Source organism: Octopus sinensis, linkage group LG1, assembly GCF_006345805.1.
Source record: "Octopus sinensis linkage group LG1, ASM634580v1, whole genome shotgun sequence".
In the NCBI taxonomy this organism is placed as follows: Eukaryota; Metazoa; Mollusca; class Cephalopoda; order Octopoda; family Octopodidae; genus Octopus; species Octopus sinensis.
Genome location: NC_042997.1, coordinates 88,433,759 through 88,461,034, shown reverse-complemented (window position 1 = coordinate 88,461,034; position 27,276 = coordinate 88,433,759). Strand labels below are relative to the sequence as shown.

At 35.2% G+C, this 27,276-nt stretch overlaps 1 protein-coding gene across 6 annotated transcripts in view; it reads left to right on the top strand.

Moving 5' to 3' along the window:
* LOC115211979 (probable tubulin polyglutamylase TTLL9) overlaps positions 1-27,276 on the top strand; it is a 58,141-nt gene that overhangs the window by 19,212 nt on the left and 11,653 nt on the right. For all 6 annotated transcript variants that reach the window (XM_036502682.1, XM_029780765.2, XM_036502681.1 and 3 more), the window contains 9 exons: positions 97-144; positions 1,465-1,551; positions 2,621-2,732; positions 7,363-7,448; positions 10,323-10,356; positions 21,464-21,598; positions 23,748-23,879; positions 25,679-25,766; positions 26,228-26,349. In XM_036502682.1, coding sequence (XP_036358575.1) covers positions 104-144; positions 1,465-1,551; positions 2,621-2,732; positions 7,363-7,448; positions 10,323-10,356; positions 21,464-21,598; positions 23,748-23,879; positions 25,679-25,766; positions 26,228-26,349 — 837 coding nt within the window. In that variant the 5' untranslated portion in view covers positions 97-103. The remainder of the gene's footprint in view (positions 1-96; positions 145-1,464; positions 1,552-2,620; positions 2,733-7,362; positions 7,449-10,322; positions 10,357-21,463; positions 21,599-23,747; positions 23,880-25,678; positions 25,767-26,227; positions 26,350-27,276) is intronic.

Sequence of the window (27,276 nt, the reverse complement as noted above, 5' to 3'; positions counted from 1 at the left end):
TTCCAAAGCCATCTTATCTTTGAAGTAAAATATTTCAAACTTATGCTTGAAATTCTTTTCTCTAATGAATTTCTATCATTTTGTTTTTCATTCTAGACTCAGTATGGGTGAACTAAAGAAATGTTTGAAAAATTCAAAATTGCCGTAAGTTTTACACATCTATTATTTTACTTATGTCAACCACTTAACAGTGTGTACTGGGTGAAGGGTGTAGCTGATTATATTGACTTTATTTTATTGACTCTTGAAGAATGAAAGACAAAGTTGACTTGTATTAAAATATTTTTATTGTATATAGGTGTATGAAAAACGTTTCAATTAAGAAAAACCATAATTCAATATTTGTTGTGGGTTGACCAGTGTCTCAGCTAGAATTTGTGCATGGTCCTTGCTTTTAGAATTTGTGCATGTTTTAATGGTCCTTGCTTTTGTGGCTTTCCTCCCCAAGACATATATGAAAAAGTGCCAACCCTTGCTCCAAAATGGTATCTCATAGAGTCTATCCTCCTCGCCTTTTAGCTATACTAGTGGGTTTAATGTTTTGGAAAAATCATGAGCAGCATGGAGTTTCTAGAGAGATGTGTTTCTAAAAGCAAGTAGTTAGATAAAGTCCTCAGTATGAGGGCTAGGAGAAGTTAATGATTTGATTGAGAAATAATCAACCAATGTATAGCTGTTGTTTAACTCCAGATGAACCCTGATAAAGCATACCTATGAATCAAAGGCATTCAAGCTGTGACCACCCAACCTGTTTAAGGATATGTCTAAGACTACATTTATCCAGTGTACCCTTTCTTTATTTAAGACACTACAATAATGATTTCCAATGCTTCTGTCACTTCATCACCCTATCTCTCTATGCTTAAGGTGCACAACACACAAAGTACACATACTGAATAATCCTTTCTACTATAGGCAGAAGGCCTGAAATTTGGGGAAGAGGTGTAATCAATTATATTGTCACTAGTACTCTACTGGTACACATTTTATCGATAGTGAAAGGATGAAAGGCAGTCGATTTCTGTAGAATTTGTACTCAGAATGTGAAGATGGACAAAATACCACCAAGCATTTCATCCGATGTACTAACAATTCTGTGTGCTTGCTGCCTTACACATACTGAATAATAATAGCTTGAATTTAAAACCTTGTGATACTCTTAACTATCTCCTAGAAGATCCTGGTTTGAGGCCACTAAGGCAGAGTATGATTCAAAGAAGGTTTGGTTGCTATTTGCTGAGGAAGAAACCACATAGAGGTTACTTCATTGGCTCATTTATTACAAAGCTAAAGGAGAAACAGAGATATTCACACACTGGGCTAGTAGGTTATAGTGTTGATGAGTAAATGTGTCAACCAGGGTCAAAGATCTGTTGGTACCATCAATATTTGCAGAATTTTATATTTACTGAAAGATCTACAAAAGACTTATTATTTCATTATTCTCTGTTGCACTCATTATAGGGAACGTCAGATACGTTTTAGGTGTGGTATTCAAAACACTGTCTTTGATGTATTACAAGCACGAGCAGGCTGGCAGGAAGTGGTAAGGTATGTTGATATTTTTTACAATTTAATCTGTGTGTGGTGATATTAACATTTTTATTGTGTATAGAATTACATTTGTTATGTAGTATATTCCTTTGGTAGTTGCCTAGTTTAACCCCACCACCTGGCATTGTGAATGCCTTAAGTGGAGTTCACTCTGTTGCAAACACTTGGATCAGGCTCCCTCTTATCAGTCTGTGAGGTCCTGTAGTGAGTCATGAATTCTGGCTTCCCTCCTGACTAAAAGAAAATAGAAAAATGCCAGTATGGAAGGCAGACGTTAAACAATGATCATAACGTTATTCTGTTCCTTACATTTACGGTAAGTCACATTATCAGCAACATCAGCATTAAGAACAACAACAACAACAACAATTGCAAAAAACAATTCAGCTTACTTAGGTTTCTCTACAGATTCGTCAACAAGGGACCACTACAAGGTTGCTCAACTTGCTAAAAATAGCAGCCCAATCTCACTTTAATCATTCTCTGCCATCGTAATGGAAGGAAAAGTTGGATAATACATGCACTCCTAGACGCAGTATATTTGAATAATAAATGGAATGTTCAAGGCTGCAATTTTCTTTATCATAGATCTACCCAGTCAAGGCTGCTTTCTTTGTTAACCTTCCTATAATTCTACTGCATCTCTTGTGTTATGTCCCCAACTTCCACTGGACACACTTTATGGAACCTCTATTTACACCTTTTCTACATTTCAAACTTGAAGGAATTAGTGTCTGCTTGCTTTCTTACTTACTAGAAATTTGGTCTTTGCTAACTTAATTTTAAAGACCCTTTCATTTTTGATTTTGCTTCCCCACCTGGAATTTCTTTTCTAATTCTACTACATATTCAACTATAAGAACAAGGTTATCAGCATAGAGGAGTTCCTATAGGTTTCTAGTTTTAAACTCCTCTGGAGGACAATGATACATATACATGCTTACACACACACACACACACACACACACACACACACACACACACACACGTGCATATGTATGTATGTATATCTATGTTGTGAGTGTGTGTATATTGTAAATTGTAAATCGTGTTCTAACTTTTACAGTGAAGAAGACTGGGATTTCTTTTGGTGTGACCGAGAATTCTCAAAAGACAACTACACAGGATTGTATCTGCATGAACACCAGAGGATGCTTCATTTCAGAAATCATCATGAGGTAAGAAATCTCCATGTTGTAAGAAACTTGGGTACTTTTCAAGTGGCATTGGCACCTGAAGGGACAAACCTGTATATATGGAAGACAGTAATTTTACTTAGCTTCACGCCTCTTATCAAGTACATTAAATCGCCACATCTCCCAGTCTCTTGTTAGTTCCTCAATGAGGCCCAGTGTCTGAAGATCCTTTTTCACCACTTCCCACTTTTCTCACCACAATATACAAAATGATATAGCTTGGCCATGGTTGGAACATCTTTGGTCATAGGGCTGCTCAAGGAGGATTGGCCTGGTGCTAAACAGTTAAAGCAATAAAAAAAACTTGTGGTAAGTAATATGATGGAGGTATGAAATCATCTTTATGCTGTGAAAGAATTCCAATGATTGAAAAAAACAATCCAGCATTTGTATTAACTGGAGATTGGCTTATAATCTTCATAACTTTGATATTGTTGAACAGACATCAAGATACTACTCCATGGAATTACAACATCACAAACACTAAATGAAAACTTTAGAAACATTTATCATTATTTTATACTGAAATTTCCTTACAAAACCTTTTGCCAAGCAAATTAAAAAGAAGTCAATGAGTGAGTCTCTACATGGTCTGGGCTTAGGTATAATAAATGTTCATCCATTGGTGTTGATGATGGCCAAGGACATCACATGGGTGAAAAAGACAGGTAACAGTGCATCTGGCTGTGGTTGATCAGGCCAATGTGAGCTTGGAAGGTTCTGTTGCAGGTCAGGTACTAGTGGTCTGCTGGGAACGAAGGCCAGGAGTTGCCTCTGGAATTGCACAGCACATGTTTTCTTTGCACTCCTGCATGGTTTGGGCTTAGGCAAAGCTGTGTGGTTAACATGTTTACTTCACAACCATGAACTCTTGAGTTCAATCCCACTGCATGTCATCTTGAACTTGTATTTTTACTATAGCCACCTCAGGTCAATACAAGCCTTGTGAGTGAATTTGGGAAGATGGAAACTATGTAGAAGCCAGTCAGATGGATAGTTCCTGTAATCCAATGGTCTAACTTTGTCACACAGTCTTACACAGATTCTGCTATGAACTACATTAAAGATACATATGTATGTGGAATACTCAGCCACTTTAAATTCTAATTTAATGAATAACAGCTCATTTAATTGAACAAATGGATGCTCATGCATCAAAAGCAATAGGGAAGTCCATCGCATGGTTGCTTGATCTGCAAGAATTAACAGTCTAATATCCTTGAAATTAGAATTTACTTTTTTGAAAGACGGAAAATACATATGTAATGTAATCATAGATATATTCCATAACCCAAAAGACAGGAAGGTCATAGATTGAATGCTTTTGATCATAGCTCAGCTTGATCAAGGATGATATACATATATATATATATATAAAGGTAAATTTCCAAAATTGGTTAATAGGGATATACAATCCTGGCGGGTACCGTGTTCACTTTTACTGGTTAACAATGCTGGCTAACCTAACCTCAGTGAATGTAGATGAACTCCAGTTAGTTTACTATACTCCATAAATCCTCAGTTTGGTAAATCCATATGTCTCTATAGAGACTACAAAGTGTCAGTAGAGAAGAAATAATAAATTAATAAAAATTAGGAGAACAGCGATTTACATATCCAGGTTTTATTATATAGTTAACCACATCTTTTAATGTCAGTACCTACATATGTTTCTGCTGCAAGCTAGTTCACACTGCAAATTAAGCATCTTAGTGTGCATTTTTGTTGTTAATTACTGGTACTGCTTCATCAGGGTAGAATTTAACTACATTTCAGATACCATCTGAGCAGAGTTACTAGTCCAGCCAAAATTGTTCATACACATGGTGTTAGTTTACTAAAAATAGCCTAAATTTTGAACTTTTCAACCTGGTTGGTGAAAAGACAAGTCATTTGCTCTCCGAAATTAGGTCAATTACTTGCTAATGTATTTAAGTTCATATACCTATTCTTGCCATTCCATCAGTGTAAATATATGTATAAAGAGTGAATGTATAATACTAATTATGAATATTCTGGGACAAAACTAAAACAACAAAAACATCATGTCATGCCTTGAAGACTTTGTTGGTTTTTGGAATACACATCTATAGTAGATACACAACTACACACACAGAGCTTTAAGATATTTCTGTTAATGCTCATTTATCAAATCATTGCATCTTTCCCTTACAAGATAATTAATAAACGTAAGAAATTCAATGTAAATATTGTCAGTTGTGGTCGCAATCATCATTGTAGGTGTCCTTTGATTGTGAAAGACTTTGGAGTTGTCCCATTGGGTTTATTTTAGGACATAGACAAGGAGCAAGATAATATGCAGGCATGGCTGAAGGGTTAAGATACTTGTTTCAAAATCATGAGATTCCAGGCTCAGTCACACTCCATACCATCTTGGACAAGTGTTTTCTGCCATAGCTTCAGGTCAGTCTAAGCTTTGTGAGCAAAACTGGGTAAACAGAAATAAATGGAAGCACATCAGATGACAATATCAATAATTCATACAAACAGTGTTATGCTAATTCTGCTTGAAGGTTACATTAAAGATATGATTGTCTGTGGAATGTTTGTCCATTTATACTATAATACAATAAGTAACTAATTCCCATGATGAAACAATTGCAATATTCATCAACAGAACCAACAGAAGTTCCATTTATATTTACTTCATTACCAACATATGCCCACAAACAGCTTGCTAAAAAATAAAAGGGAACAATATTTCATAGGGGTTACGTTATGAGAGAACCTCTATGTTGAAACTGTTTTCCTTTTTTCTGTTTCCATTCAGTCTCTCAGGCTTCTGCCAAAGTCATCAGTAGAGCGATAGACAGAAGAACTGCTGAAATATAAATGAAGTGGGAGAATAAATATACTTACAGCATAGCATTTCTTTTTTATTTTTTCATAGTAGAGAGAATTAATATTGAATAAGTGTACTGAGGCATTCTTTGTGTTTTTTCTTTTGCAACACACATGCATACAGATGCATTCACACATACACACACATCGGCTTATATAATTAATGATGTGTGTCCTCTCCCCCCTGTTTGTTTGTCTTTGTAACAAGTGCAACAAATCAGTTAGCTACAATGATACTTTCACTATATCTGTTTTCTATCAAAATACTGACAAGTTGTAAAGTTAGCTGTGTCCATGTATAAATTGCATGTGTGTATGTTTAATATCTTTTTTAATAATAAAATATATATGCATATATAGATGTGTGTATATATACATATCTGTAGTATATATATATATATATATATATATATATATATATATATATATATATATATATATATATAGTCAAATGTCTAAATTCAAACTGGTGTTCTAACAGCTTAGTCATATTCAGTGACAATTATATGTGTGTGTGTGTGTATACACATACATATATATACATGTATTTACACAAGGGGAAGTAAAAAAATTATCCACACTTTCACCATAACATATCTTTATTATTGTCACACTACCTTCTGTGCATGTGTGCTTATAGTTGGTACTATTGTGGTCATGTGATCGAAGTTTGAGCCTGATCACACCATTTTTCTTTCTGGCTTTACAGCGTAAGCATGGCTGCTCCACTGGCAATATGCACCAAAGAAGAAAAGAGCAGTGATCTGATTTCTCTGGCCAGAAGGTGTGTCAAGTGCTCAAATTCATTGGAGACTTTTAGCACAATACAGGTATGCCCATCAGTTTCCACCACTGACAAGAAGATTCAGTAAGCTTGAGAAATGGAATGGTGAACTGGTGAGTTATCATCAATGAGGTAGCTTGTTCTCTGCAGATTAGTCATGGTTCTGCCTATCAAATCATCCCTGATGAGCTTGGTTTCCATAAAGTTTGTGCAAGATGGGTGCCAAGAGAGCTTCCTGCAGAGCACAAGTGCAAACGTCTTGAGGTCTGCTAATATTTACTCGACCACTACAACAATGAAGGCAAGGAATTTTTGAGCAGAAAAATCACAGATGAAACATTGGTCCATCATTATGAGACAGAAACCAAAAGACAGAGTATGGAGTGGATACATCCTGGCTCGCCTGCAATGAAGAAATTCAAGACTAGTGTTTGCTGAATTTTTCTGGAGAACATTCTTTTCTTTGTGGTTAGATCGTAGGTGATCTATTTCTAGCATATTGGAAGTCCACTTAGTGGTCATCCCTTCTTATATGCATCATCATCATCATCATCATCGTTTAACGTCCGTTTTCTGTGCTAGCATGAGTTGGACGGTTCGACCGGGGTCTGGGAAGCCAGGAGGCTGTACCAGGCTCCAGTCTGATCTGGCAGTGTTTCTACATCTGGATGCCCTTCCTAACGCCAACCACTCCGTGAGTGTAGTGGGTGCTTTTTATGTGCCACTGGCACAGATGCCAGGGTAGGCTGGCAGCGGCCATGATCGGTTGGTGCTTTTTACGTGCCAATGGCACAGAAGCCAGTCAAGGTGGCGCTGGCATCAGCCATGTTCGGATGGTGCTTTTTACGTGATATATATATATATATATATATATATATATATATATATATATATGATATTATTTATTAAATCATAAATATAAACAAGTATTTTATCCTATTATAAACTATTTTTTACCATATTCAGCTTACAAGAAAAAATCTGATGGTGAAAAATCTAAAGCGTTTGAAACGACAAGTTGAGAGAGATCATGGGAAAGCAGAAGGTCAATTGTAAGTTGTTCTAAAATATGTTTGTTAGTTTAGTTAAATTAAATGTTCTCCAATACCATGTTACTGTAAGATGATGAAGGGGCTTCTATGTAGTCATTCAACCCACTGAAAGTAGCAACCAAATCTCATCCTAAATTGCACTGTACCATCTTTAACAAAAGATGTAATACTCATAGCTGAGGTGCCTTCAATCATAGATCTACTTGTTAGCACTGACCTAGGGTTAACCAACCACCACTGAATTATTCTCAATTGTGTTGGTTTTTTCAGTTCTTACTGTCACTTCTACTTACTACTTCATTCGTTTTTGCTCTTTTGGAATGTGTGATAAGAAGCTTGCTTCCCAACCACATGATTCTGGGTTCAGTTCCACTGCATAACAACTCAGGCAAGTGTCTTTTATAGCCTTTGGCTGACCAAATCCTTATGTAGACAGAAACTGAAAGAAGCCCATCATATATATATGTATATATGTATGTACGTATATGTCTACATGTGTGTGTCTTTGTGTCTGTGTTTGTTCCCCCTCCCCCACCACTTGACAACTGGTGTTGGTGTACTTATGTCCCAATAACTTAATGGTTTGGCAAAGGCAACTGATAGAATAAGTACTAAGCTTATATAAAATAAGTCGTGGGGTTGATTTGTTCGACTAGAAACTTTCAGTCTGGCTACTGTCAAATGATTGAAACAAGTAAAAGAATAAAGCAATAATTTCATGGGAATGTACTGTTCTGAATCATTGCTGTACTGTTGTTATTTCTATCTGCCAATTCTCCCAACCAGTTACTCTTATTTCCATGGTCATCTGTCAGAGTGACAAAGATCTTCTTTTCATCCTTAGGGATGACAGATGACTTGCTTGTTGACTTGGTTTAATTCTCTTGCATTCAGATTTCTCTGTCAAATGTACTGCTTATTTATTCACATTGATTTGAATTAGTCATGTCTTACCTTCTAGTTTTGAGATTTCAATGATGTGATTATTTATTTTTAGAGATTATTATTTAGAGTAATATCGTAGGGTAAGTGTGAGAGGTTGGATCTGGCCAGTTTGAATATAAAACAGATTATTTTGGCCGGATATGGCCAGTTTAAATGCCAAAAAGTTAAAGAGAAGAAAAATTGCACACAGTCAACCTCACTCTCTCATCTAAGACCATCTTCAATCCATTGGGAAGACTAGGTTAAGATGACTAGGGATGGAGATGGATGCAGTGGATATCCAAGCTTCTCTATTGAATCAAGCAACAGGCTTGTAATTCAGAACAGCAGTAGAAAGAAAGGACAGTGGTTAAAAGGTTTTTCAGAGGAGCAGAATCCAGTGAAATGGAAAACGTAAGTGACCAGTGGTAGAGCAGCACTTTAGAATACTGTCGTTTTGTTTTGAAGAATATGGAAACACTTCTTAACCACTAGTTCTATTTTGATACTGAGTAATAGCACCTGTCAGGGTCCTAGCTATGGGTTAATTAGCATATTAAGGTTTGCCTATTAGCATATTAGGGCTTGCCTATGCATGTGAAGACTAGATCCAGCAGAAACCTTCATGGTTCATCAAACAGGAAAGTGACCGCACAGTGTCTTGTGGAGTGCAGAGAGCAAGATGAGGCTAGTAGTGGTTTTTTTCGGTATATAAAAGCACATCATAACTATCACGTATTTGCTTTTAGTGACATCAGTGCCTGATTTGGATCTTTATTTCTATGTATATGGCTAGTGCAGCACTTACTGCTATTTCCAGCTGCAAGATGTCTATCATTGACAAGCCTCAAAGAGGCCAAAATTATGTGATCTGGTAGTCCTGGCAGTGGAAGTAGCAGTGATTGTCTGCTGCTGGTGATAGGCATGATGTACTTTTATGCACAAAAGAAAAACAACAATGATTTTCTTTTGGTAAACATAGCTAAGTAAAGGATCATGCTAAAGAATTCTCTTCATCAAGGTGCCTACCTTAATTATAATAAAAGTGAGGTTTTCTATACCTAACACGTTTGGTAGGTACACATGAGCCCATATTTGTTCTTACATACTGGCTGACACAATATAGGCATAAGCATTGGAGTACATGCCACTCAGTTTTTTCCTGCCATGGAAATTTGAAGGAATAATATAACAGTTAAAATTAACCTTCCCCAATCATCTCCCATCCTCACTCTCCCACATTTTCATTTCATCCCGCCCTTACGTTGATCCTAACGCCTCCCTACAAACAAATAGCTAATTAACATAAGCATTATTTTTAAACTCCCAATCCAAGGGGAATAACTCCAATAAATTAAGAAAAATTTTTTTCTTCCCGGGTTTTTGACCTGGATGATTTTGCTCTGATTTTTACAATCGCCATAAAACCAGCAAACCAGATGTGACACTCTCAGAATGATTAGAATACCACGCCATTCTATTCCTTTCAGCCTTTTCTGATGATTGCTAAGACTCCTAATATGGAACCAATTGGTAAAGTGGCTGATATGAGAATATAATATTTTATTTTGTGTGTGTATGTGTGTGTGGTATATACATATATTCTTATATATATGTATATACACCTATGTATGCATGTCTATTTATGATATATGTACATATATATGTGTTTTTATATATATAAAGAGTGAATGTATGATACTAATTATGAATATTAATATGGCTGCTGATTTTCACTCACCAGTTAGTCTTGAAATACTCCATTCTGCATTGTCTGCTTTGTCTAAATTTCCTCTACTACTACTACTACTACTACTACTACCACTACCACCACCACCACCACCACCACCACTGCTACAAGTACTAAAATCATGATTTTTTTTTAGAACTGTTTTTAAGTTGTTCAAATAGGGGATTTTGAATTAATTAAAATGTTCTTCTGTTTTTCAGTTATGACTTTTTCCCAACATCCTTCGAATTACCTGTAAGTATAAAATCTACTCCATCTATTGTTTCATTATTGTTATCATTAAGGACAGATAAGGAGATCATTATTATTGTTGTTGTTGTTGATTTCTTCTTCTTCTTGGTATTATTATTATATATTTCTTTACTACCCACAAGGGGCTAAACACAGAAGGGACAAACAAGGACAGACAAAGGGATTAAGTCGATTACATCGATCCCAGTGCGAAACTGGTACTTTATTTATCGGCCCCGAAAGGATGAAAGGCAAAGTCGACCTTGGCGGAATTTGAATTTGAACTCAGAACGTAATGACAGACGAAATACCACTAAGCCTTTCACCTGGCACGCTAACGTTTTTGCCAGCTCGCCGCCAATTAATATCATTATAATAAGTATGGAGGATTAGTAAAATCATTAGAACATCAGAAAAATAGTCTTTGGTATTTGTTCTAGCACTTTACATTCTCAGTTCAAATCTCACAAAGGTTGTCTTTACCTTTCATTCTCCCAAGTCATCAAAATAAAATGCTAGTAAAGAAATGGGTTGACATAATTGACTAACTCCCTTCCCCAAAATTGCTAGCTTTGCACCTAAATAGAGATTGTTATTATTATTATTATTATTATTACGGCAGTGAGCTGGCAGAATCATTAGCATGCCATACAAAATGCTTAGCAACATTTCTTCTGTTTTTATATTCTGGTATCAAATATCATCTAGGTTGACTTTGCCTTTCCTCCTTTCGGGGTTGATTAAATAAGTACCAGTTACACATTGGAGTTGATGTAATTGACTATGACTTGTGCCCATTGTAGAAAGGATCATCATCATCAGCAGCCTCATTATTATTAATGCAGTGAGCTGGCAGAATCATTACTGTGCCGGGCAAAATGCTTAGCAGCATTTTAACTGTCTACATGTTCTCAGTTCAAATTCAAATTACTATTATTATCATTATTACCTCTGCTTTAGTAAAGGCAGAGGTATTGTTTTCAGTTATGTTTGTTTGTTTGTCCCTGGACAAGATATCTCAAGAACTGCTTGATGGATTCAGATGAAACTTTCAGGTGTGTTTGTCCTTGTGACTGGCACGAACTGATTAGATTTTGGGATCAATTCAGTACCAGACAAGGATTCTTGATTATTTTTCCTGTTCTTTTACTTAATTTTTGAGAATGGATGGGTTCATTTTTAGTATTCTCGTTTGTGAGAGCAGTCGAGTTTATTCTCATTTTAAAAATCATCTCTGGCTAATTGTTGAGAGGACGTTGGCATTGCCTTGGCGAAGGTTTGTGCTCTCTGAGTGTTCTTATTATTATTATTAAGGTGGTGAGCTGGTAGAATTGTTAGCATGCCAGGCAAAATGCTTAGCAGCATTTCGTTTGTCTTCATGTCCTGAGTTCAAATTCTGCCAAGTTTGACTTTGCTTTTCATCATTTTGGGTTCAATAAAATAAGTACCAGTTGAAATATGGTGTTGATGTATTCAACTAATCCCCTCCCCCAAAATTTTGCCCTTGTGGCAAAATTTGAAACCATTATTATTATTATTATTATTATTATTATTATTATTATTATTATTATTAAGGTAATAAGCTGGCAGAATTGTCAGCATGACAGGCAAAATGATTAGTGGCATTTTGTCAGTCTTTATGATCTGAGTTCAAATTCTACTAAGGTTGACTTTACCTTTCATCTTTTTGGGATGGATGAAATAAGTATCAGTTGCATACTGGGGTCCATAAAATTTCAGGCCTTGTGCCTATAGTAGAAAGGATTATTATTATTATTATTATTATTATTATTATTGAGTGAGAGAGCAGTTCATGCCATCAAAGTGACACTGGGGTAAAATATACGAAGCCCAATATACCCATCATGACTACCCGTCTGATAAGGGTACACCAGGCACATGCATCACAACCATATGTGCGCGACATGGTGATCTCATAAAAAGATAAACAGCACATGACCTTGCAGGTGGGGCCCAATTAGAATTTTCTTCTGGTTGAGTAACCCATCCCGCTCAAAAGGTCCCTGAATAAGGGTTGTTTAAGGATGTTGAAAGAACCACCCATGTTTCCAGAGGTGAATTATTCAAACCCCAAAGAATCCCTCTCAACACATGGCTATGATGTTCCCCCACTACTTCTGCTCGTGATCAGAGATGCACATATCGTCAGCCACTAAGTGACATGCTCAACTGGTTAAAGTCAAACAACTGACAAGCAAATCTGTGGTATTGAGCAGAATATTTGCTGTAGCCCATCTTTTATACCAAGACAAAACAATGTACATGATAACACTTCCAATCAGTTAAGATCAGAAGCCATGAGAGCCACTGCCTGGTACTGCAGTTATTATTATTATTATTATCTTTATTATTATTATCATTATTATTATTATTATTATTATTATTATTATTATTATTATTATTGTAGTTGTTGTTCTTGTTGTTGTTTACCATGTCTACTTGTGAAAGAACTCCACATACAAAGGACTTTCTTCCAGGATTATTTGATGAAAAAATTATTTTGTTCTTTCCTCCAACAATGAGCTTAACAATATTTAAACAGAGCAGCCATGATTAAGTGGCAGTAAACATTACTTCTCAGTATAGTTACTGAGTTCATCTCTTATAGAGATTTTCTAACTAGCCAGTTTACTTGTTGCAAGGCCAGTGATTCTGTCATTTAGTTTTCTATATATTGTGAGCTGGAGTGAACTACTGCTATCTCTAGCAGACGAGTCCAGAACTGAAACAAGTAAAAAGTGGGGAAAAAAAAAATAGAAACGAAATTATATTCCAAAAAATATCCAGTTACTTTGTTTGTGACTGATTCAATATCACTAAGTATTAATCACAGTAGTGGAAACATCTCACCAGTTTTGCAAATACAAAAAACTGTGAACAAAAAGGAAAACCGAAAAAAATGGCAACTGAACAAACATACAGTTATAAATACAGTTACTGAGAAGCACAGAATGAAAATAAGCATTGACAATGAAAACTTAAATGATAATAACAAAAGTACCATCATTGCTCCCACCTCCGACAACAATGCTACCAAGGGGTATTACTAGTTTGCAATAAATTATACAGTCAGGATAAATGCTGTTAGACAAGTCTATCCAATGAAACGATTCTGCATGTACTTTCTCACTGGCTGGGTATTGCTGACTTGAAGTTATGTCAAGCAGCTGTTCACTACATGTGGGATGAATCTGGCTATCAGTTGAATCTATTGTGATTGTTGCCTCACTGTCTTCCATTAACATGGGCAAGAAAGGCAGTTTTCCCTTGTATGGTGGCTATAGCGAAAGAGGTTGTGTGATGGACAAAGTCAAAAGGTCTGATGACAGACACTCACCTCTTTGGTCAAGCCCTCCTTGATATTTTCAAGTTTCACTTGGAAAGGAAGGTAAGTGGGAGAGGGAGCTGCTATCCTCAAGGGAATTTATTGAAAGGTGGATGTGAAAAAGACAAAAGTGGGCAAGACCCTTCTAAGTACATGTCTGTAGGTCAGGGATTATCAAATGAAACAGGAACCTAGTCTTGATGTTCAGAGTGAACTTAGGTTTGTGGGTTTCCTCAATTGACCTTAGGCGGAAGTTCACCTGTATCAGGAGGTTTGCATCATCCTCATTTATTTGTATACCATGTTTACTTTATATTTCACATCTGTTGAGGTCAACTTTGTGTTTTGTTCTTTTCGGGTTGATAAAATAAGTAGCAGTTGAGCACTGGGGTTGATATAATCAACTTACCTCTTCTCCTAAAATCGCTGTCCTTGTGCCAAAAACTGAAACCTTTATTATTCTTATGATATTATTCTTATAAATGCTTAGCAGCATTTCTTTTGTCTTTATGTTCTGAGTTCAAATTATGCTGAGGTTGACTTTGTCATTCATTCTTTTGGAAATTGATGAAATAAGTACTAGTTGTGCACTGGAGTCACCTTCTCCCAAAATTTCAGGCCCTTGTGTCTATAGTAGAAAGGATTGTTGTTGTTGTTTCTAATAGTAGTAGTAGTAGTAGTAGTAGTAGTAGTAGTAGTAGTAGTAGTTGTAGTAGTAGTAGTAGTGTGGTAGAACCATTGGATTGTGAGATTTAATGCTATGTTGCATTTAATCTTGTTCTTCATTCTGAATTCAAATCTTGCCAAAGTTGAATTTCCTCAACCCTTCCTTCTTCAAGCATTGATAAAGTAAATATGAGTCATGTACTGAGGCCAATTCAGTCAACTAAAGCCTGCCCTAGAAATTTGTGATAGTCATTATTGTCAGTGCAAGCATCATCGTCATCATCGTAGTCATCATCATCATTATTATTTTGTATCTATTTTTCCATGCTTACATGGGTCTCCTTCATTTCAGTTTTACACCATTTGTTGCAGTCCATTGTCATCTTCTTCACAAGGCTGAACCTCTTAAGATTATCTTTCAGTATGTCTTCCCATATCTTTCTTAGTCTTCCTCTTTTGCAGGTTTCATTCACCTATACTGCTCTGTACTTCTTTATCCAACTGCCATCCTCCTTACACATCACACATCTGTACCAACTCCTCTTTTGTACACTACATCTGTATACTACTTAACTTTTCATTCAGCTTGTTTGTACTGCATTCTTCCTGCACACAAACATTATACATCCAGGGCATTATACTCTCCTCATTTCATTCCAGCCTTTACTGGAATCTTCTACATTCACTGCCCATGTTTTGTTACTATGTAACAGTACACTTCATACACAAGTACCAGACAATCTACCCTTTAATCATTACAGAATCCCTTTATAGCCAGCAAAAGTAAAAGCTCCCTGAACACCTTTCATCCCATTTTTACTCTACTATAGGGGTTCTTAATCATTTTTCTTATTTATGGACCCCTTTGATTATTATTTTATTCTGGTGGACTCCCATAGCTGTTCAATATTTACAAACTAGTTGTATAGAAACTTCTTCCAAAATTCCTATTTTGTTTCTCACATATTAACTTGTGTAGGTTGATCCATGTGAAATGTTAAAGGAAAAAAAACCCTAGCTGTTTCTTGCAACTTATACCAATACATACATCTGAAGTAAAATCTTTTCAGGGGCTCTTAAAATACCACGGTGGATCCCCAATTTACTATTTTGTTGCTTGGACTCCCAAAATTCTTATATGGACCCCAGTTGAGAACCATTGCTCTACTATGTTTTTGGAACATTCTCATCCATCACTAATTAGTTCAATTAGGCACCAGAAAATATCAAGTACTACTAAGGAATTTTCTGAGAATTTTGGAAGAATTTATTTCATGGGTGCTCTTACTGATAACTACTCCAATGCATCTGCTGCATATCAAGTCACTCTTCTTGATCAGCCTGCCTGTGATCCCTCTGCACATGGAATTCCTGTATACTCTCTTACTATATAGTGAACAAAGTCACTTTGTTGTAGAGTCCTGTCATCTCTCTTTTTGATTAAAACTACTTTTTTCTAGGATTGCTGTAAGACTAGGATTACTGTAAGGTTTTTAGTTCTACATTATTTTTTCTTTTATTCTTTTATATGTTTCAGTCCTGAAGTTATTCTCTGATTCATTGGTAGATTCAGCTAAAACTAAGTCATCGGCATATAGACATTTTCACAGACATCCAATCTTAATATTAGTAGTAGTAGTAGTAGTAGTAGTAGTAGTAATGTTGCTTAATATCAGCATATATTTATACATTATAGTATTGAGTTTAGTACCATCTAGTGATTTCAAATTCTATCACATTTGATTCTGCCTTGCATTCCAATGAGAAGGAAGAAAATAAGTATCTCTTATACATTGTAATTGATTTAATCAACTATGTCTTCATACACCAAAAACTGGGTTTGTTCTTCTTGGGAAAGAAATCTTCATTATAACATTTAATTAAGCCTCTCTGTATATTGATTTTTCATGCTCTCTCTCTCTCTCTCTTACACACACACACACACACACACACACACACACGGTCTGAGATAAAGAACATTAGCAGCTTATGTGAAATGAAACTACAAGATCTGATAATCAAAACTGGTTTGTTGAGTTGGCTTACAAGAATTTTATCCGTTTTACTCATAATTTAGAACATTTGATAATATATTAGGATATTTCAATGATGGAACAGCAAGAAAATATGAAAGACCCTATTTATTTATTGAAACAAAATATAATACTTATTGTATATGGTGTATAGATTACAGCTTTTTTCTCAAAGAGGAGAGCCTCCCTCCCCTTCGATAACTAAAATGTGATGGTCTCTGCTTAAAAGTATTTTTTTATAAATATTAGGAAAACAGTGTTGCTGTTTTATTTCACATAAGCTGCTAATGTTCTTTATCTCAAACCTTATGTGTGTGTGCAAGAAAAAATCAATATATAGACAGACTTAATTAAATGTTATAATGAAGATTTCTTTCATAGGAACTAGACCAATTTTTTCTGTATGAGGACATAGTTGATTAAATTAACTACAATGTATAAGAGATACTTATTTTCTTCATGCTCAGAGGAAAGCAAAACAAGATCAAATGTGATAGAATTTGAAATCACCATATGATGTTGAACTGAATATTATAAAGCATTTAAGTTGGCTCTCTATGAATTGTTAAGACTAGCTGTCTGTGAAAATGTCTGTATGCTGTTTACAAGCAAATTTGTCTTGCATTCATCTATAGTTGATAAGTACCAGACATGTACTGGGGGATAAATTATATCAACTATACTTCTACTCTACAGATTAAGTAAGAAATCTATATTAACCTGCTTAGGAGTATTCCTGGCTCACTGGGAATTTCATATTTGACATACTGCCAAATTCCCAATATAGCAGAAATTGGCAAGCCCTATGTTAAAATCCGGTCAAACTAAATATAGGTTGGCTAGTCTGAATAAAGATAGATTGTTAGCTTAAAATTAGGATGTTTACAAATGTCTGCTCTTAAATTGTATTATTTTAGGTGTTTTTATGTGTAGTGTTTCCAGTTTTTCAACCATGAAGAATCACCACAGCCTAGTACTTATTGTTTAGTTACAACACACAAGCATACGTTGTTTCACATTGCTCCACTGCTTTCAGCTGGCAAAAGTGATTTGTACCTGTAATTTAAAGGGGCCAGCCTTGTCACATTCTATATCACACTGAATTTCCCTAAGAACTACATTAATGGTGTGCATGTCTGTGGAGTGCTCAGCCACGTGTACGTTAATTTCCTGAGCAAGCTGTTCCATTGATTGAACCAACTGGAATCCTCATTGTCCTAACTAACAGAGTGCCAGTTATCATAATCTTCTTCCAATAGTAGAATGAGGATTAGATTTCACCATTTTTTGTGTGAAAGCATCTCCTTAATTTTACCATCGTTAGTTGTTTTATTAGGAACTAAACTTCAAGTGTCTTCACTCTTTGTACTTCAGGAATATAAAGCTTGCCTACAATTACAAGATTACAATCTATTTAGAATGAAGAAGTTCAATAAGTTGAGGGCTTAGTTAATATTTTATTGTATTTATTGTCTATGAGACTAGCAGAAAACAAATAAGATTCAGTGGATATATATTATGTATATATATGTTATGATATATATTATGTATAATTTCATCTCTGGAATATAATATACCCAATATAATAATGTACTAATATATTAATAAAATTGATATACCATTTAAATATATTACTACACTATTGAAATGAATATATCATTGTTATATATGATATAGCTATATATTGCTGAAATGAAATATGTTAATATAATCTTGAAATATGATATACTAACATAGTAATGAAATATTATGTATTAATATATATGTTAATGCATTACTGGAAATACCACTGAATTCACTTCCATCTTCCACACCATGACCTATGTACCATCACCTCCAACAGTGCTCACTCTTATGCTGATGATACTAAACTTTATTGCTTCTGTGCTCAAGTATCATCCACAAGTAACATTTGTGTTTATCGATTCATATAAACCGTATCATTCAGTCTGATATAATGAATTCATAAACACATATAAAACATCCAAGAATATATCTTTTTCACTCAGAAGATATTATGCTCAGGTCATATAAATTTAATATTCACTTAATATCTACTGAGTATTAATTGAAACAGCTGTAAGGGATGATGATTAATTTCCAATTATTAACTTCCCAATCTCCATTTTCTTTTTCTTTTAAATTAATATAAACTATATGTTTTTATATATACACCTATTATTTTAAGGAAATTAATTCCCCTAAAATACTAGGTATTGAAACAGTATTTCCTTAGGTGAAGCCATCCCTTCATGAGGTTAACATAATCTCTAATCCAATTCCCCCACATACCCCACCTCTACCCCCATCCTCTGCCTATCCACAAACCCCAACTCTACTCCAACCCTCAGCCAAACCCACACCATGCTTTCCCCACTCTCACCTCCGCCACCTCTCAACAATATCACACCACACTACACCATACAACATTACACATCACATCACAACACACCACCCACACACCTGTCCCCACATTTTCACACCTACACATACATACATGCACACGTCCAGACCACCAGCCCTCTTTCACATGCACATACATACTCTCTTATACACACATGCACCTTCGTGTTGGGGGGTCATCTTTACTTTGTTATCTCCCCTACTTTCCTTCTCGTGTGTGACCCTTCTGTCTGCCACTAGTCGCCATGATAGTTCGTTAGCTACTACACACATTTTTTTTCTCTCCTTGTTTTTTCTGTGTCCCTTTCTGTAGAAAGCATAGGCTCGAAATGTAAAAGACTTTTTCTATTCCTGAGCGTTATACTAATACATCTGTTTGTTTTGTACACCACCTATCTTCGTCTTTTGTTTTTTTCATAAACTCTCCCTATATATATATATATATATATATATATATATATATATAGTGAGAATTTATAAAAAAACAAAAGACAAAGACGAGTGTGTAAACAACAAACAGATGTATTAGTTTAACACTCGGGAAGTAAGAAGGTCTTTTACGTTTTGAGCCTACATTCTTTGACAGAAAGGAACACAGAAATAAACAGGGAGAGAAAATAGAAAATATATATTATTCATAATAATAATAATATCATCATCATCATCATCATCATCATCATCATTTAGCGTCCGTTTTCCATGCTAGCATGGGTTGATTATTTATAATATATAAATTATAGATATATATATATATATATTATCTATAATAATATATAATATATATATATATATATTATTTATAATAATGTACAAATTATATATATATATATATACACCCTTTAACTTGTTTCATTCATTTGACTGCGCCCATGCTGGAGCACCACCTTTAGTCGAGAAATCGACTCCAGGACTTATTCTCTGTAAGCTTAGTACTTGTTCTATCGTTCTCTTTTGCCACACTGCTAAGTTTCAGGGACATAAACACAAGAACATTAGTTGTCAATCATTGGTGGAGGAAAAACACAGACACAAAGGTACACACACATATATATACATGTATATATATACATGTATATATATATACATATATATATATATATATATATATATATATATATATATATATATATATATATATATATATATATACCATCATCATCATGGTTTAACGTCCACTTTCCATGCTAGCATGGGTTGGACAATTTAACAGAGGTCTGGCGAACCAGATGGCTGCACTAGGCTCCAATCTGATCTGACAGAGTTTCTACAGTTGGATGCCCTTCCTAATGCCAACCACTCTGAGAGTGTAGTGGGTGCTTTTACATGCCACTGGCACGAGGGCCAGTCAGGCAGTACTGGCAACGGACATGCTCAAATCCCATAAATAATGCAGTTTTTTATACTTCTTTTATTTTTCAAAATTAAGATAAACAAAGTTCTTTTTTAATCTAAAATATACTCTCCTTCATTTTCTACAAAGCTCTTCCATCTATCTGGTAGACTTGCAAGACACCTCTTCCAAAATTCACTTGTCTATGATGAAAAATATTCTTCCAGGACTCATCTATAGAATTCATATTTTTTCTGTCCAAATGATTTTGAAGACTGGAATAAATGATAGTCAGATGGGTCATTGTCTGGCAAATATGGTAGGTTGGGTGTCATTTCCCTTTCAAACTGCTGCAGCCTTTGGATTTTCATCCTCACTGTACGTGGGCAATCATTATCCTAATGGAAGAGCACCTGTCATCTTGAAACCAAAGATGATCTTTTTTCTTCTAGTGCCACCCAAGTTGCTCACAGTAGATCTTCTTTGTTAGCATTTGGTTTGGATTCAAAAGTTCAAAGTGGACTAAACCTTTCATATCCCACCAAACAGGTAACAGTGCTTTAGCCTGGGATGCTAGTGTTTCTCCTTTCCCTACTCATTGTCTTTTGTGCTTGACATTTTTATAGAGAACCCATTTCGTGTCTCCAGTCACTATTCAATCCAAAAAAGGTTCACTTGTGAAGTGTAACAGCAAAGAAGACCATACATTCACTCTCTGCCCCCAAATAGACACGGAAAGTTTGTGAGGAACTCATTCACCCAATTTGCTGACTTTTCTGATGGCATGCAAGTGTCAATGAATGGTTGCATGACCAAATCCAAGCTTCTCTGTTAGTTCCTCAACACTTACGATGGAATTTTGTTCCACCAGGGTTTGCAGGTCATCTTTGATGAGTTCTACAGATCTTCCAGGATGAGGATTGTCTTCTAGACTGTAGTTTCTGGCTCAGAATTTCTAGAACCACCTTTGACACTGTTTATGCTTATTGTCTGATCCCCATATACTGCATAAATATTCCTCACAGCTTCTGTTGCATAGATGCCTTGAATTGAACTCATAAAGCAAAATAGGCCGAATATGCTCCTTTGTCACTTCCATTATAGCTTTGAAAAAATAACTGTTAAAATCGAACTGCACTCTTCAAAACTTGTACTAAGAATAAAAACATGGTAAAATTACTCACTACTTTTATAGCAAGTTGATGCAGGTAGTTTTTCCTGCCCCCTTCCGACTACTACTACTACTACTACTACTACTACTACTTATATTGTAATTATTGAACTTTGCCAATATCACTCTAGTGTCAATCTTTGATTACTGGTTTCATTTAGGCTGAATATCATATTTTTGTTGAAGAGTTCAAGAGAAACCCAGGACTTGTATGGATTATGAAACCTGCAGCAAAATCACAAGGAAAAGGTATTTTCCTCTTCAGAAAGTTAAAAGATATAATTGACTGGAAAAAGGTATTTATCTGTTTGCTTGTCTGTTTACTTGTATAAACTCTGATTATAATTTTGATAATACTTATTAATACAAAGGCAGTGAGCTGACAGGTTTGCTAGCATGCCAGGTGAAATGCTTAGTGGTATTTAGACTGTCTTCGTGTTCTGAATTCAAATTTTGCCAAGGTTGGCTTTGCCTTTCATCCTTTTGGGGTCAATAAATTAAGTGCCAGTTTTCCATTGAGGCTAATGTAATCAACTAGTCCCCTTCCCCAAAATTTCAGGCCCTTTGTGCCTATACTAGAAAGGATTATCATCATCATCATCATCATCATCATCATCATTATTATTATTATTAGGGTGGTGAGCTGGCAGAATCGTTAGCATGCCGGGCAAGATGCTTAGTGGCATTTCATGCCTTTATGTTCTGAGTTCAAACTTTGCCGAGGTTGACTTTGCCTTTCATCCTTTCATGGTTGATAAATAAGTACCAGTTGAACACTGGGGTCAACGTGATTGACTGTCCTCCTCCTCCAAATTTTGGGCCTTGTGCCTTTAGTAGAAAGGATTATTATGGTGGCAAACTGGCAGAATCTTTAGAATGCTGGACTAAATGATCAGCATTTTGTCTGAGTTCAAATTCCGATGAGTTCAACTTTGCCTTTCTTCTTTTTTGGGGTCAACAAAATAAGTACCAATTGAACACTGAAGTTGATGTGATTGACTATCCTCCTCCCCTCAAATTCCAGGCCTTGTCCTACAGTAGAAAGAAAGATTGTTATTGTTATTATTATTATTATTATTATTATTATTGAAACAAAGCTCAGGTTTGGTCTTATTCCTGGCAGGATTTATGTGGGTAGCAGGTTACTACCTGTAACCTTAGGTATCCACATGTTTTTGGCAGTCTCTCAAGTGCTTAGAACCCTCCTGATAATCCTTGCAGTCCTTAACAGGCAAACCTTATGTAGTAGCTCTACCGAGCAGTCTATTTCAATCTCCTTCAGCCTTTTGTCTATATCTTGACAATGCACCTATTATTATTGGCACAATGCACCAATTATTATAGGCACAACCTTTACTGTTCGCATGCTTCAAATTCTTCCTGTTTCAAATTTTAAAGGATTGTATTTTCTTTGTTTTTCTTCCTCTTTCTTTATGTTCCTGCAATCAAACAGGTATGATGGGTCGATAAGTAAGCAACTTTGCTTTTCCTTATCTATGATTGTAATATCTGATCTATTATTTTCTAACTTCTTGTCCATTTGAAGAGGTAAGTCCCACAAAACCTTACATTTCTCCAACTCTAGTACTCTTTCGACTTGATGATTGTACCATGTATTTCCAGCTTCAAATCCCCATTTCTGGCATAGTTTCCAGTGTAAAACTTTTACAGCCTGATTGTGCCTCCATTTCTTATATTAATCCTGTGCCAACTTGGGGCATTTTGTCACAATGTGTGCCATTGTCTTGTTCCAAATTCCACAGGCTCTACACTTTTCTGACATATTCTCTCCATATATTTTTTTCTTGAGTTGTTTGTTTTTATCGCTTGATCTTGGGCTGCTACAATCAGGTTCTCTGTTTCTTTTTTTAATTGCCCTTTTTTTAACCAAGCCCAGGATTTTATTCCACATACCTCTTCAGTGGCTCTCTAAAATTGGTCACACAGTGGTTTCTCTTTGATCTACCTTTCGTGCTCTCTTTGTATTTCATTCTTGTCCTTTTCTCCTATTATGCACTTCATCACTTGTTCTTTTTTAACTACCATTAGTAGTTTTTCTGTGCTGCTCTGTAAATACTCTACTAGACTTTTTATTTCCATCTGTACACATTCTTCTACTGCTATTAAGCCTCTCCTGCCCTGGTATCTCCTCATCTACAGCCAGTTGATATCAGCTTTTGGATGGTGGGCTCTATATATTGTCAACAACTTCCTAGTTTTTCTGTCAAGTTTCTTTATATCATTTCTGGTCCAGTCTATAATTACAACTTCATATCTGATTAAGGGTACTGCTTTTGAATTTATTGCTTCAATAAGATTTTTGGAATTTTCTGACTCTCCCTGTGTACTCTCTACTAGTAATTTGTTTCATTTCTTCATTTTATTATTATTTTTATTATTAATTATGTTGTTGTTATCAATTTTCTTTTGTTTCTTTTAAACTAGAGTGAAAATCAGTTAAATAATGATAGCAACAAGGAAGCTCCTGAAACATATGTCGTCCAAAGATACATTGCAAATCCATATCTGATTGGAGGCAAGAAATTTGATGTCAGAGTGTATGTGCTTGTAACATCAGTGAGTAGACTTTGATATTGTTCCATATTACACAGTGTGATCTTGTCACATTAATGATCCTATTATGATAGAGAATTTGCATGTCACTAGGGATGGTAAATTCAATCTTATTGTTGCTGCCTATGACAGTGGTTTGGTAGAATTATCAGGGCAATTAATATAAGGTATTTTGACAAAATGCCTTGCATTAATTGTTCTTGTTCTTTATGTTCTGAGATCAAATTTCTCTGAAATCAGCTTTCTGATTTTAGCACAAGACCAGTAATTTCTCTTTGAGGGAAGGGGTTGAGTCAATTACATCAACCTCAACACTCAATTGGTACTTTTATTGACTCCAGAAGGATGAAAGGCAAAGTCAACCTTGATAGCATTTGAACTCAGAAAGTAAAGAAATAGAAGAAATGCCACTAAGCATTTTGTCCAATGCGCTAATGATTCTGTCCACTCATTACTTTAATAATAATCATGATAAATAACCATGACGACAACGATAAAAATAATCATGATGATGATTGATAATAATCATGACGATGACAATAAAAATAATAATCCTTTCTACTAGAGGCACAAGGCCGGGAATTTGAGGAGAGGGGGATAGTTTCTTAGAATGACCCCAGTGCATAACTGGTACTTATTTAATCGATCCCAAAAAGATGCAAGGCATAGTTGACCTCGGCAGAATTTGAACTCAGAATGTAAAACCAGAAGAAATATTATTAAACATTTTGACCTGTGTGCTAATAACTCTGCCAGCTTACTGCCTTAATAATAATAATAACAAGAACACTCAGAGAGTGAAAACCTCCATCAAGGCAACACCAACGTCCTCTCAACGATTAATCAAGAATGATTTTTAAAATGAGAATATCTGAAATAAACTTGACTGCTCTCACAAATGAGAATACTAAAAATGAACCTGACCACTCTCAAAAATTAAGTAAAAAAATGGAAAAATAATCCATAATCATTGTCCAGTACTGGATCAATCTCAAAGTCTAATCAGTTCGTGCCAGTCATGAGGCCAAACATCCCTGAAAGTTTCATCTGAATCCATCCAGCAGTTCTTGAGATATCTTGTCCATGGACAAACCAACAAACAAACAAACAACCATGACTGAAAACAAAACCTCTGCCTTTGCTAAAGTGCAGGTAATAATAATAATAATAATAATAATAATAATAATAATAATGTTAGAAAGTTGAAGGAAAAGAAATGGCTCAAAGGACCTTTGGCCATTGGATATAGTTTGCTCTTTTGGTATAGTGTCAGTATAACATGTGCCAGAGGAAAAGTATAAAAGAGATATAATAGTAATAACATTTTTTATACATAATTTCCTTTGATTTTCTTAATGAACAGTCTGGTGTATGTGTTTTGTTTTTAATGGCCTATCACAGTTGATTACAATAGGGTTTGAACTCAGAAGGAAGCAGATAGAAATTTAAATACTGAAAGGCATTTAGTTCATTAATAAAATCATTATAATTATCATAATGATGATGCAATGGTGATAATCACAATGGAATGTTATTATTGCTTTCACATATGTTTCAAACTAATTAAAACATTTTTGTTTTCCTCTATTTCATTCATTAACTATAAAAAATAAGATGTCAGAAGATAATTTTTCTAGAAATAATTTAATTGTTTTCTTAAAACATAAACACATTTTTTTCTGGAAATTTATACCTTTCATGCAACAGAATTTGAATATTTTCTAACAATTTATACTGTATAAACTCAACTATTTTAAGCACTTTATAATGTAAAGATAAATAAAATTGATTTTTATTTCTAGATTGCACCTTTAAAAATTTGGATTTACAGGAATGGATTTGCTCGATTCTCTAATACGCGGTATTCTTTGGATGCCATAAGTGATAGCTGTATCCTTTCAATGACAAAAAATTTTCCTTTATTTTTAACTTTTGTTTATTTATAGTTCATCATCAATGTCATCATCAGCATCGCTGTCATTGTCCTCCCTATTCCCTCCTCCTCCTCCTCCTCCTACCCCCCTTGTCACTGTCATCATTTTCATCATCATCATCATCCTTACCACTACCATAATTATCATCAGTATCATCATCACCACCATTGCCACCACCACCACCACCACCACCACCACCACCACCACCATCATCATCATTGGCGACATTGTTGTTGTTGGTGGTGTCCAGCATTGTTATTGTTGTCGTCACTGGTGGCAATTGACTTAACAATTTCTTCATTTCTTTTAGTGGTAGTGATGATGATAATGATGATGATGGTATTGGTGGCAGTAGTAGTGGTGGTGGTGATGACAGCTATGATAATTATTGTTTGTTTCTCTTCCTTAACTACAAAGTTATTCATTTAACAAATGTTGCCATCCAGAAGACTGCTCCAGATTATGATCCAGAGAAAGGTTGCAAGTGGTCATGTCAGGATCTCAGACAGTACCTTTATGCCAAACATGGATTAGAAATTGTAAGTATCCAACATATTTATTTGAAATACTATATCTTGCATATCTCTTTCACATGTTTATAAAGTGGTTAAGTGTTACAGTTAAGTGTTGAAGTGAATGATTATTTCACTCAGACAAAAAGTAGGATATTTTCTATTGATTTGACTACAGCGTAATACTGTATTATCGGAATTTAGTTGTCTACATGAGGAGCAAAATTCAGCTAGACAAAATTATAACATTTGGATTTAAAATTCAGAGACAGAAAACTAGTTGACATAAAAGATCTACCACATTTTCTGGTATTCAAGTCAACATAGAATATAGTGTAAACATGAAGTGTAAACATTCAAACATCATCGCTACTTTTCAAATCCTACTGCATTTCACATGGAATTTTTGATACTCCAAAATCATCTTAGTGTAACAGTCACCCTACCTTTTCCGGCTGTAAATTGTGGCGTGAAAAATTCAACTTGTATGCCAGAAAATACAGTAATCCAGTCTTTTAGTGTCTATGCCAAAGCAGTTTCTATGTGATTACTTAGTCTGCTGCAACTAAGCATAAAATTGCTCTCATATCACTCTGTATCAACTTAAAATTGGTAGGATACATTGGATAATGAAATTTTAGATATTTAATCTATGTCTAGAAACAATCTGAAATGTTCATGTTTTAAAAACTTTTTATTATAGATATCTTTCATATCTGGTGATGGTGCCATGTAAAAGGCACCCAGTACACTGTAAAGTGGTTTGCATTAAGAAGGACATCTGGCCATAGAAACCAAGCCAAAATAGACTATGGCACCTGGTGCAGCCCCTGGCCTTGCTAATTCCTTTCAGGCCATCCAACCAGCATGGAAAACGGATGTTAAGTGTTCCATAAATCCTTTCTTATAGGAAACAATAAAATAGACTGATAAATCCTTTCAGCACATTATTTT